We start from the raw sequence: 12,928 nt of genomic DNA, 5'->3' as shown, positions 1-12,928 counted from the left end.
GTAGCGTTGACCCGGCGAACGTAACTCGAAACGAGTCTAACAGAGTGTATACTGTTTTGCCACCGATGATCGATGCTGACCGCAATTGCTTGCAGTCGAGCACCTCTACATCGGGACAGGTTTTGTTCTTAAAGCACCCTTTGGCACTTTCCAGTATACACTCGACGGACAGACTCGAATCGCTTATGACACCGTCGATCTCCACGTCTCGTGCGGGTATGTAAACGCGATACTCGCGTGTGGCCTCTTTCAGGTTACTGACCACGACACGGAGTTTGTTAGGCCGGACCTTGGAAATTTCGGTCACGCCCTTGTACTCCTTCGTCAGGTCTTTAGAAATCTGCAAGAGGTTCAACTGTTTCGATTTCGGTCCCGCCTTTGGCCGAAAATAGACAGTATAGCTGCCCTGGGCTCCGTCTGGGTAAAGCCTGGGGCGAGGGGGGACTTAAGAATGAACAGGGGAGGGGGTAACAGAAGGGTCAGGGTCAGAGGGGTTCGGGGATGGTGGCGCGGGAGGCGAGGGATCTACATCCATCCCACTAAGTCTAGCGCACTAGCGCCGACAAGAGCACGTACCTTTTTACTTCTCCCTTCCAGTAAGGTTGGTTGTCCGATCTTTCGAAGTTGCAGCCGTTACAGCCAGCAGCACCCATACAGCAGCACCAAACAGCCACCAGCAGCGAGCCAGGTGTGAGACCACTCCACACAGCGATACAACTCAACTGTCAACTGATGGCTTCTTCTTTTTCCTCTTTTGTGTCTCGTCCACTGCTGTAGCACAATTCAGCCAGCAGCCAAATCAGCTTACGCACCAGCTGGCTGTCACGATGCGAAACAGTTGCACAAAGGCGCGACCTTGAACCCGGATTTATTTCACTCGACCGAGCAAACAATACCAACACTTGTTCACACGTCTTTTGTTTAATATTCTATCGGAGCGATCACCAAACACGTCCGATACTGATGCGTGTTCGGCACAGAATGTGAAGAATCACTACTTGTAATTGGAGAAAATAATCACCAATAAGTTTTTTTTCTGTTACTATTCATGTGTTTTCCTATCAAAAGCCTATGAGATTTTAAAATGAAAATCCTAGTGAAAAATAAATGTTGTGAAAAAAAAATGAAAATCCTAACAAAAATTCGTTGGTATAAAAGAAATTGCCCTGAAAGTTATTTCAATTAGTTTCGGATCATAGAAAAAGAATTTCATAACAATAAAATATACTCGCAGGTAAAAATAATTATCAATTTATTAACGTAGGCATTTTTCAAAGACAAATCAGCACACAAAATATTTCCAGTCACCAACTTCTCTTCGTTTATTTACAGACTAGCGCAACTGCGTCAAAAGTCTTGTTATCTGCACAGTTTCTCTTAGCACTTACAAGCCTCGAATTTAAATAATAACACTCGTAGTAAACCGCTGAATTAGTAGAATCAGGGAAACGGCCCTCCTTGGTACAGGCGTACACACATTCCGTTTCGTTGAAAGCTGCTCCATTGGAACATCTGGAGATTGTTATTGACCCATCTGCTTTGCAGTCCCCGTAAAATATCTCACTAGTACCGTACGGTTTGTGTTCTGAAGTGGCCGAGCAGTTTACCACCATACAGTCGGACTCGACCTTTATAGCTTTGCACGGAAACACACCGGTCGATGTTGACGTATAGTAGAAGGTGTAGTTAGTCGGACATTCCTGTACCCACGAGGGCCGTCCTGCTGACGGACAATAGTGATACTTCGCACAGTTCTTTGGATCCGGGAAGATCCCGGAACTGGTGCAAGTCACTGCTCCAGTATCAGCCTGTCCATCCGACTCACACGAAGCCGTTCCAGCTTTTGTATTTTCGGTGCAAAATTTGCCATCATCACATGTCACAACAAAGCTTTTATCGTCATTGATACAAACTGTAAGCTGGTTGTTCGAATCTTGCAAACATTTGGTTGCGACAGTGTTGCTACCCAGCGTAATGCCGCAAAAGTTTTGACCAAACGACAGCTGAGGTTGCATGAGCAAAAGCGCACTCAGCCCAATCAAACTGTCGAGAACCTTCATTTTGTCCGGACGGTTCGCACACGCAACGAAAACTGATCCGTAGAGATTTCCTTGAAAATCTTTTAAATAGCGTTTCCCAGAGCGAAAACAACACTCTAAACAAATACTCAATAATTTGGCAGTGAGATAAAACCTTGTTTGTTTTGCAATCATGTCTAGAAAAACATAAGACGTTCATATTTCAGAAGTGTCAAGATAAATTTTCAACAAATTCGGATGTTTCCGCGTTGAAGATAAGCAAGTTTATTCCACGAATTTTACGATTGCCGCGTGATTCTTATCTTGTTTGGTGAGAATATGGTAATTGTCAAAATAATACTAACTTTGTACTGCAAAAAATTTGGTTTTATCGTCGGTTTCGTGCAACACATGTTTAAATGTTACCTTTCCTATTCCACGATTGTTTTAAATTTCAAGGCCATTTTACCATTCTCTTTGAATTGAACCGATTGAAGTTATAATTTAGCATTGAAAATAGCATCTAGTAGCAATACAACCAACCGGTTGCGCAACCTTATTTTATTTAAGTTGTATTGAGAAATGGTAGGAGGTTGCATTCAAGACACAAGCGCATAACTGACGGAAAATACGCACACTTTCTGACAAATAATTTTTATTGATGCTGTGAAGCTGCTATTAAACGGATTTCGGCTGAACAACTTAATAATCTGTTTTGTAACACAATTTTTCGTTGGGTTGGTATGACCAAGCTTTTAGAGCGTTTCATGAATGAGTCATAAAGTCTACTATTGTTTGTTCGAATCGAGTTACTCTTCATTGAAAAGCCTACACGAACTTAAATTCATGCAACTCGAAAATATTACAACTGATAGAAGTTTCTCAACAGCCCAGTTTTCGAGCAAACATCACAAATAAATGGTTGACAATCTATAAAATTTCGAGTTTTATTTTATTTGCTCCGTTCGCACGAGAAGTTGATAAACTCATACAAAATATTGATCGCAGGCTGCATATTTATTATTGTGCTGTATAGGTAGGTATTAACAATGCTTTTAAATGACTGATTCAAGTATTGCTAATTCAAGACTTGCGTTGATTTTTGCTATTGACAGTAAACTCACGTGCACTGTATAGTACTGGAATGTGGAAAACCCATTAACTGCTGTAATTGAAAACAAATGATCGTTCCCTAAAGGAAAGGTTTCGTTAATGTCCTACAAAGCTGGGAATCAATCAAATAAATTTTGTTTCCTGTTTTCTTCAAAGGCAAAACAGCTTTGGATATTCGGAAAAATATTTTTCTGGGCAATTAGTGACGCCAGGAAACTGGATCCGAGCTTTGAATATACACCCGAATCGCGCGTAAAGCAGGTATTAGACGAAGCAAACATTTGCTATTTTTCAATACAGATTTAATTTTGTGCAAATAAAAATCGTACCAAAAATAGCAAATATTTGCTTCGTCTAATACCTGCTTAAGTCAGTGGACGAAAAAATGATGGTGTTATGAAATAAACTCTCGTTTGTTTTGAACGGAGGAGACCAACGCGACACCCTCTTTCCAAATAACAGACGAACCCTCGATATAAAAGGTACCATTCGAACATTTCAATCTATTATTTTCATTCCAAAACTGTACCGGTATCATACGAACGCCATCGAATTGAATTTCTCATTCGTTCATTGACCGGCAAAGCGGACGGCTCTTCCTGTAGCAGCAGGAAGCGGGTGGTGGCAAATATTAGGCCCCTGCTATGCTGAATGCGGAACGGCGCGGACTGCGTCTTTTCTCACGGTCCTGGACTTATTATAAAAAAAAAATAAGTAATGTCAAGTTTCAATGAAAAATGAAAATTCACGTTAAATTCGACTCTGTTTTGCATTAATACCTGATCAAACGATTGAAACAAACGGGTTACACAAATATATCAGAACTTGGTAGAAATAACAAAGCCTGTAATATTTTTGATAAGCCAGAATGATAAAAAGTGTAGTATTAAATCAAATTCTGTTATCATACACTTGAATGTTCAAAAGTGCGTTTTTCTGAAGCATATTTAAAACAAAATTTGTTATTTAATTAACAAAATATTGTACATTCTAACTATTTCTGAGCTTTTTCTGCCTAAAACCTTACAAAACTTGCTTTAATTTACAATTATCGGTAACTGATTTTGATAGGAATTTCGATTTTTAAACTATTAACGAGACCAAGTTTAGAACACAAGTTGAAACAAAAAGTTCGTAACAAAATATTAAGATTTGTTATATTCCTGATATTTCCGACTGATCGGGTATAAATACACTAAGGTCTTTCTTACGCGTCTTTTTCTACGCGGATTTTGGAATTCACGCGTTTTTTCCCAGAAAAGTAATCTCTCATGCGGTATGTTTTATTGGTTTTTGATTACCAAATTGTTTATTCAGAGTGTCTGATGAGTTTACCTAATCAAATTACTGAATATTCACCGATTTGGCCTGATCTTTTTTTTTTCTTTATTCGCACGCGGAAAAAACACTGCCAATAAATCTTCTTCGAAAGTATTTAGCATAAATGACCCCGCGTAGAAAAGACTATAGTGTATTTAGTGTTAATTTTCTACTTTTTGAACTTAATTCGAAATAGTTTAAAAACAGATGCATGTAGAAAGTTAAAACGTCCATCAAAATCTTTAAAAATCATTAGAATACAAATATTTAGAAAATGTTGAAATCCATATATTTCAGAACGATAACCTTCAAAAAAATTATATTGATAAACACTGGTTTTAACCTAGATCTTAAGTTAGAAAAAAATGACAGATTACAGCTTTTCAACCAGTCCTGTGCATTTAAATGCCTCTAAAATTACAATAACTTCGCAAAATCAGATATTTGAAATTTAGATTTTTTCCAGTGTTTGTATTTTGAACGCGGACATTGTTATAACAAACCAATGGCATTCTTTCAACATAATTATCAAACCATTTTTCAAATAACTCAGTCACAACAACAATAGAATTTACCATCATTCAAACTAGATCGATAATCAAAACATGATCGCATTTAGTGGAAACACTTTTTAATCATTTGGAATAAACGTAAAACTGCACATTTCATAACTTTCAAGGTAAGAAAATTCGGCATTGCTCCAAGAACGTGTTACTGGCCCTGAGAAAAGCCAATTGCAATTTGTACAGTGTGCAACGCACCGTCCCCTTTTTTAAATTTCTTCATTCTACCACCTACGTCGCGCCGCCTTGGCATTCGTGTTAATTTTCTCCGTAGGTATTTAAGACAATCATACGAGCGTTTTCATCACATCGCTATTCCGTTTGTTCATGGTAACAACACACGTTGAATCTAATTCGCAAGTTACAATGTCTGGTCATGCCAATGGAAAGAAAGCCAATCGAACGGCAGAGTCCCGTTCATCTCGTGTTGGGCTTCTTGTAGGTCGAATTCATCGCCTGGTGCGTGATGGTTACTAATGCCCTATTCTGTCGCATATCCAAGCTATTCTTTTTCAAAGAAAACAGGATACTAGACATAATTCGATTAATCAATATGCTTGTGTCTCAGTTTTGTATAAACTAAAACCAACCGACCACATATTTTCAATTACCCCTTTGGTGCCCAAATTATTTTCTAAACGTAACTAAACGTTTTTAAGTATTTATTGAAGCTTTTCCGAACTTCGACTGAAGCCCGCCAAATGGCGGCATTGGGCACTAGAGGGTTAAAGCAGTGGAAGTAAGTTTTTGCCTCTAATTAATATTTGAAATTTGACATAAAATGTCTATCAAGCGTGATTCAAATCCACACACCAAATTCCCGAAAGCCAATTTCAGTAATCTTTTCTGAAATCCAACATTAATAGCCATATACTGAAATTTCAGCAATTTAACAGTGTACTGAGAATACAGCAACTCTTTTTGGTTTACTGACATTCAGCAATCTTCATTTCAATTGCCAAATATTCGGTATCTGTCATCGACTGCTTCGTACTTCGGTTGTCAGAATAAAGAGAAAAAAAAAGTTTATTTGAAAAATGGGTTCGAATCTCGAGGAAGTGCTCTAGAACCTAAAAGTAGACCGTTGCGACGTGGAGAATCTGCTTGGTGAGTAGAATAGTTAATTATTCTCGTATTTTCAGTTCGCTGTACGGTAGAGGGCATTGAAATATGTGCCTCGGCCATCGAATGGACTTCGGCGGCACATTTTACAATAAAAATGCTCATATTTGTACAATAAGGGTAAGATGAAATAAATCCTAAGAAAAAATCAATTTTAAACGTGTTTTAAAACCCATATAAAGAATTTCCATTCAACTGATATTTCAGGAATCTGACGGACCTTTGCTGAATTCTATCAGCAAAGTACTGTCAAAATATGCGGCGGCCGACATTGCTGAATGTTCGGGAACGCTTTGAATAATGCTGGAAATTCAGTAAAAGTCTGTCAAACATGGATGACATTCCATATTGCTGAAAATTCAGTAAAGTTTCGTCGAACAGAATGACATTTCACTTTGCTGAAACGTTCAGTAATTTTACATTGCTGAATGGATTACTGAAGTTTCAGCGTGGCAAAATTCAGTGGAAGTTTACTGAATTTCAGCAAAAAAAGTTTAGTGTGCACCCATGCTGTTTTGTTTTGACGGTGAAATGGGCACTCTACCTATAACTGTGTTCCAGCCCACCTTCAACATTATTTTCGAATGACTTAAAGTCAATCAAACAACGCTTCTCTTCAAGGTTACCAATCATTTATTCATAAAGAGAGTTGAAAAAAATTATTATTGAAACTTATCGCTCCACATAAGCAAATTGATTAACTCCAATTGAGTGTAGCCTGAAACATATTGTTCATATCTGCCACTGGCTAACATCAGCACGAACAGAATTCTCCCCCAGTCGCACATCGGCAATATGCAACACGCAACAGTGGCACTCTTGGTATCTGCTTCCATCCGAAACGAGAACAATTTAATTGTCCTCACACTCGGTAATTTTGTTTAATTTTTTGTCATTGCAGAGTGCCACTTGCATGACGTGCCGGATGATTTGCGTTCTGTTCAGATCATTTTCAGAACTTTATCAACTACTTAGTATTTTCTAACAGCTAGCAGATAGACGAGCGCTTCAGCATCAGAGCTTCACAATGTTCAACACAATACTTTCTTTTCATTTTCTCTCAACAAGGACAACATGTCGATCGTATTACCAAACGAATTTCAAAAAAATACATTGACATAGGACAGACTGTTGTAATTCTACGTTAACCTCGCGGTCGTGTCTTATATACAACCTCTTCAACTATTTGAAAACGGAAATGTACTGCTGGCCTAAAAAGGAAAACGTGATTGGAATGAGGTCGATATATTGTACTGTGTTTGAGGGATGGAAATTATTTGCGATTAAAACAAATAACGATAGCACAAAATGGCAACTTAAGGTGAAATTGTGTTGAAACCACAAACGGCCGATTTCGAGCCACCACTTTAAATTTTCAAAGGCACAAGACTTGGTAATAGTTAATGCGCACCAAAACGCTATTTTATGTTTGCTTCACCACAGCCCCAGCGTGAATTTATTCACCTTTTTTTAAACCCACAAAGATTCGAATGGATTTCCTGTTTGATTAACATGAATTCGAATGGAACCTAAAGATTCAGATTCGATGACTGCAAAAAAGTTAAATATTTATTGGAAAATTTTCGACACAGATTACACATTGCAACAAAAATTGACATTTTTTCTGCCTGGGTTTCTATATATAATTTTTTTGTGTATACAGATGCAAAACTGAATATTCCCGAGTTTGCCATATTTCAACTTAAGAGGCAACAATGGCGCCATTTTGAATTTTTTAGAAATCGGAAATTTTTTATGTTTTTTAGACGCCATTTTGTTTTAAGACCAAATATCAAAATAATATCAAGAGTGTAAGCGATACTCAAAGATACAATAACAATCACATGATCCTCCCCCTTTTGCGGGGAGGGGGTTGCATTTTTGGCCAGGACCGGTCAAAACATAAAAATCTCGCCTCAGCTATGAGACAGAATCATCGTGTTTTCGATAAAGTCAAATGCGACCCGCTCCCCGCAAAAAGGCGGGGATCATGTGATACAATGAAAAAAAAAAACTGGACTCACTGATACTTTCGTGGGACGCGGGTCAGGAGTATGTGTTTTCTGATGAGAAAATCTTGCAACTGCCGCACAATGTCGAAATGATCGGCTGTGGGCGCCGACGTTGGCCACCATCCTTCCGTCCCATATTAACATATCGCGATTTCATGGTTTATCTTACATGCTGGTTCCAAGTTCTAGGAACGAGACGTCGATGGACCAGGTGCGTACAGCGTGCGTTTCTTCTGAAAAACGTCTCAAGCCCGTCATACGGCATAAATAAGGGGGGTACCCGGGTACCCACAAATTGAAAGTCTCGTCACTTTGACAATTTTTAACCGATTTTGGTAGTTTCAGTAACTTCTCTACTTTGAAATTATTGTCAACGGTGCGCCGGAAGAATTCTCTCATTCCTGGAAATCCGTTTTTTCGGGGATATGTTCCGAAACGGAGGAGTTCTATGAATATTTGAACAGAATCTTACACAGTAAGAATACTTTATGTCGAATCGCATGTAAAGAATTGCCGCCATCGCTTATGATAGAAAATTTCATGAAAAAAATTTCAAAATTAAATGATATTGCACATAATTTCCAAACAAACATAACTAGTGTCATACGAACGGATTTTCTCTCAAGCTAACAAGTAACAAGTTTCATAACAATTTGATAAGTGGTTCAAAAGTTATGGAAAGAAACGAAATTCCAAGACTATTTAAAACTCTAGCTGCTTTGATCTAAATATGTGGCCCCAACAAAATTTAAATTTGGAATTGCACTATTTGTATGTTCCCGGTATTGCTCGTGATTGAAGTTTTCGAAATTCAGAGTCATTTATTTTATTTCGCTTTTTATTTAGCACAAATATTACACTCTACATTTTTTTTTTTTTTAATATATATTTTATATATATTTCTTCAACTTTTTCTATTTATTTATTTCATTTCCAATATTCTTTTAGTTTTTATTAATTTTTTAGTTTCCTGTAATTTATTTTGATTTTTTTTATTGTTTTATTTTATGAATCAATTATGGAACGTCCATTTATATTTGAAACATATTTATTTCATGTTATTTTCATGTGTATGTGTTATATGTGTTCGAATATTATGTTTCAAATGTTCGGTATAGTTATACTATTGGCTAGCAAAAATTTGTTATTAAGAATGGAAAATAAACCCAGCAGAAATTAAAAGGTGTATTTTTTCTAATAATTGAAGCGTTCGTGTAAATTTATTTTAAAAAATAGTAACGTTAAATAAGAAAGGCTGGGTCTCGTCGCGAGGTGGATAAATGCGGTTTTTTTTTTGTTTTTGAATCACACTCAGCTTGAATAAGCAAAAAAATGTGGGTAAATATTTTGGACGTAGTGAAACGTATGATTTAAGCCATTCTGAGCTCTTTGGAAAGAAAAAAAAATGATAAATTTATGTTGGTTTGGGGCTTGACATGGAACAAAAAATGAACTTTTAAGCTTTATTTTTTTGTTATTGTGACTCCCCACTTTAATAGTTCCAGGCATATATCACTGCAGCAGTATGCTTTAGCAGATCAGACTCTTTATTTTTTTTTTTAAGGGGGGGGATTTGTTAGTAGCTTAAGTATTTATGATAAATATTAGTAATAATGAGTATGTGTGCCCAATCACAAATGGTGACTTCTCAACACTGTTAGAAATTTGTAATTTTAATTGTTAGGATTTGTTTGCTTTCGCAATTAGGACTTATCATTCGAAGGGATTTAAACCTACTTGTCAGAAAAGCGAAAGTAAACTTACAACTAACTTAATTGCTAACTCATTGGCTATAAAGAGAGCTTATCGTAGCAATTGAGAATTGCAACGATTTTTGTCGAAAATTTTTAATAATTTTATTTGACATAGCTTCTAATGGTCCAACACTAGTAAGTCTATGTAATTCGAGTGTACCAAACCAAGGAGGACGCTTCGAAATCATTTTCAGAATTTTATTCTGAATCCTTTGGAGCGTTTTCTTACTTGTTGAACAGCAACTTGACCAGATGGGTACAGCATAAAGCATTGCTGGTCTAAAAATTTGTTTGTAAATCAAAAGTTTGTTCTTTAAACAAAGTTTAGAATTCCTGTAAATGAGAGGATATAAACATCTCGTATATTTGATGCACTTGGCTTGTATACTCTCAATGTGCTCTTTGAAAATAAGTTTTTTTTATCATAAATTAGTCCCAAGTACTTAACCTTGTCCGACCAACTTAAAATAACCCCATTCATCTTGACAACGTGATTATTGTTTGGCTTGAGGAAAGAAGCCCTAGGCTTATGCGGAAAAATTATCATTTGAGTTTTAGAAGCATTGGGAGAGATTTTCCACTTTTGCATGTAGGAAGAAAAAATATCTAAACTTTTCTGCAATCGACTGCATATGACATGAAAACTTTTTCCTTTTGCGGAAATGCTTGTGTCATTGCAGAACAATGACTTTGTGCATCCTGGAGGCAAATCAGGAAGATCTGAAGTGAATATGTTGTACAGGACTGGACCCAAGACTGAACCTTGAGGTACACCTGCTCTGACAGGAAATCTATCAGATTTTGAATTCTGATAGACAACCTGCAGAGTTCGATCAGTAAGATAATTTTTTAAAATTTTGATTAGAAAAATTGGAAAATTAGAAGTTAGCAATTTCGCAATCAAACCTTTATGCCAAACACTGTCGAATGCTTTTTCTATGTCTAAAAGAGCAGCTCCAGTGGAATAACCGTCAGATTTGTTAGCTCGTATCATATTAGTAACTCTGAGCAATTGATGAGTTGTGGAATGCTAATGGCGAAATCCAAACTGTTCATTTGCAAAAATTGAATTTTCGTTGATGTGTGACATCATTCTGTTAAGAATAATTCTCTCAAACAGTTTACTTATTGAAGAAAGCAAACTGATTGGTCGATAACTTGAAACTTTAGCTGGGTTCTTATCCGGTTTTAAAATTGGAGTAATTTTTGCATTTTTCCATAATTTGGGAAAATATGCAATTTTGAAGCAGCAACTGAAAATTTTCACTAAAAATTCCATTGTGCTCTCAGGGAGATGTTTGATTAGTATATTAAAGATTCCATCGTCACCAGGTGCTTTCATATTTTTAAAATTTTTAATAATTGATTTAATCTCATTCAAGTTAGTTTCAATTATTTCCGCAGGTAAGAAATTCTGGGAAGAAATTAAATCAAATTGACGTGTGACTTCATTTTCAATTGGACTCACAAAATTCAAATTTGAGTTATGAACACTCTCAAATTGCTGAGCAAGTCTTTGAGCCTTTTGTTCATTGGATACAAGAAAACGTTCACCATCTTTTAAAACTGGAATAGGCTTTGAAGGTTTCTTAAGAATCTTCGACAGCTTCCGAAAAGGTTTTGAATATGGTTTCAATTTTTCAACTTTAGTCTCAAAATTTTGATTTTCAGAAGAGTAAATCTATGTTTAATCTCTTTCTGTAAATGTTTATAAATAGTTTTAAAAACAGGGTCACGAGAACGTTGATATTGACGTCTGCGGACATTTTTCAAACGAATTAGAAGTTGAAGATTTTCGTCAATTATTGGTGAATCAAATTTCTCTTGAGCCTTTGGAACAGAATAATTCCTGGCATCAACAATTGTACATTTTAATGCTTCCAAAGCAGAATCAATATTCACTTGGTTTTGCAAATCAAGCTCATTATTGAAATTTCTCTCAATATGAGTTTTGTATCTTTCCCAATTAGCCTTGTTATAATTAAAAACAGAGCTCATAGGGTTTAAAACAGATTCATGTGATAAAGAAAAAGTTATTGGAAGATGGTCAGAATCAAAGTCAGCATGTGTGATCAAATCACTACATACATGACTTTGATCTGTTAGCACCAAATCAATTGTTGAAGGGTTTCTTACAGAAGAAAAGCATGTAGGACTATTCGGAGACATAATAGAATAGTATCCTGAAGAACAATCATTGAATAAAATTTTGCCATTGAAATTACTTTGAGAATTATTCCATGAACGATGTTTAGCGTTAAAATCGCCGATTAAAAAAAATTTCGAACGATTTCTGGGGAGTTTTTGTAAATAACCTTTAAAATAATTTTTGTTCTCGCGTGTGCATTGAAATGGTAAATATGCTGCGGCAATAAATAAAATCCCAAGTTCAGTTTGAACTTCAATTCCCAAAGTTTCGATAACTTTCGTCTCAAGATGGGGAAGAGCACGATGTTTGATTCGGCGATGAATAACAATTGCAACTCCACCGCCGGAACCCTGAATCCTATCATATCTATGAACAACGTATTTGGGATCATATTTTAATTTTATGTTAGGTTTCAAAAATGTTTCAGTAATAATTGCAATATGCACATTATTAACTGTTAAAAAATTAAAAAGCTCATTCTCATTGGCCTTCAATGAGCGAGCATTCCAATTTAATATTTTAATTGTTTTATATAAAATCATTGCTAAATTTTAAATTAGAAACAATTTTAATAGTAAAATTTGTGCCTATTTGAATGGCTTCAAACATTGATTTTGCCTGCAACATGGCGTTCATGAGATCGAACATTGCCTGTTGCAAAAAAGAAAGTTTACCTGCCGTAATAGGCCCCAGGCAATTGACATTAGAAACAATATTTTCGGCAGCAATATTAGCTGGAGTAATAGGTGTACAATTATTTTCTAGCGTGTTTTGCTTACCCATATTAACGGTCATTTTCGAACTACCAACACTAGGCGGTATAATGTTCGAACTACCTGTAACCTGTGCATAAGTTAAATGGGTATGCAAAGGAGTA

General features: G+C 36.2%; 1 protein-coding gene across 1 annotated transcript; it reads right to left on the bottom strand.

The window, feature by feature from the left end:
- Window positions 1-1,322: 1,322 nt before the first annotated feature.
- LOC129720319 (uncharacterized) lies at window positions 1,323-2,060 on the bottom strand. The gene has a single exon (XM_055671779.1). The coding sequence runs from the start codon at window positions 2,058-2,060 to the stop codon at window positions 1,323-1,325; it is 738 nt and encodes a 245-aa protein (XP_055527754.1).
- Between the last annotated feature and the right edge of the window lie 10,868 nt (window positions 2,061-12,928).

Source organism: Wyeomyia smithii, chromosome 2, assembly GCF_029784165.1.
Source record: "Wyeomyia smithii strain HCP4-BCI-WySm-NY-G18 chromosome 2, ASM2978416v1, whole genome shotgun sequence".
Classification (NCBI taxonomy): Eukaryota; Metazoa; Arthropoda; class Insecta; order Diptera; family Culicidae; genus Wyeomyia; species Wyeomyia smithii.
This window is presented reverse-complemented; position numbering and strand designations above follow the sequence as displayed.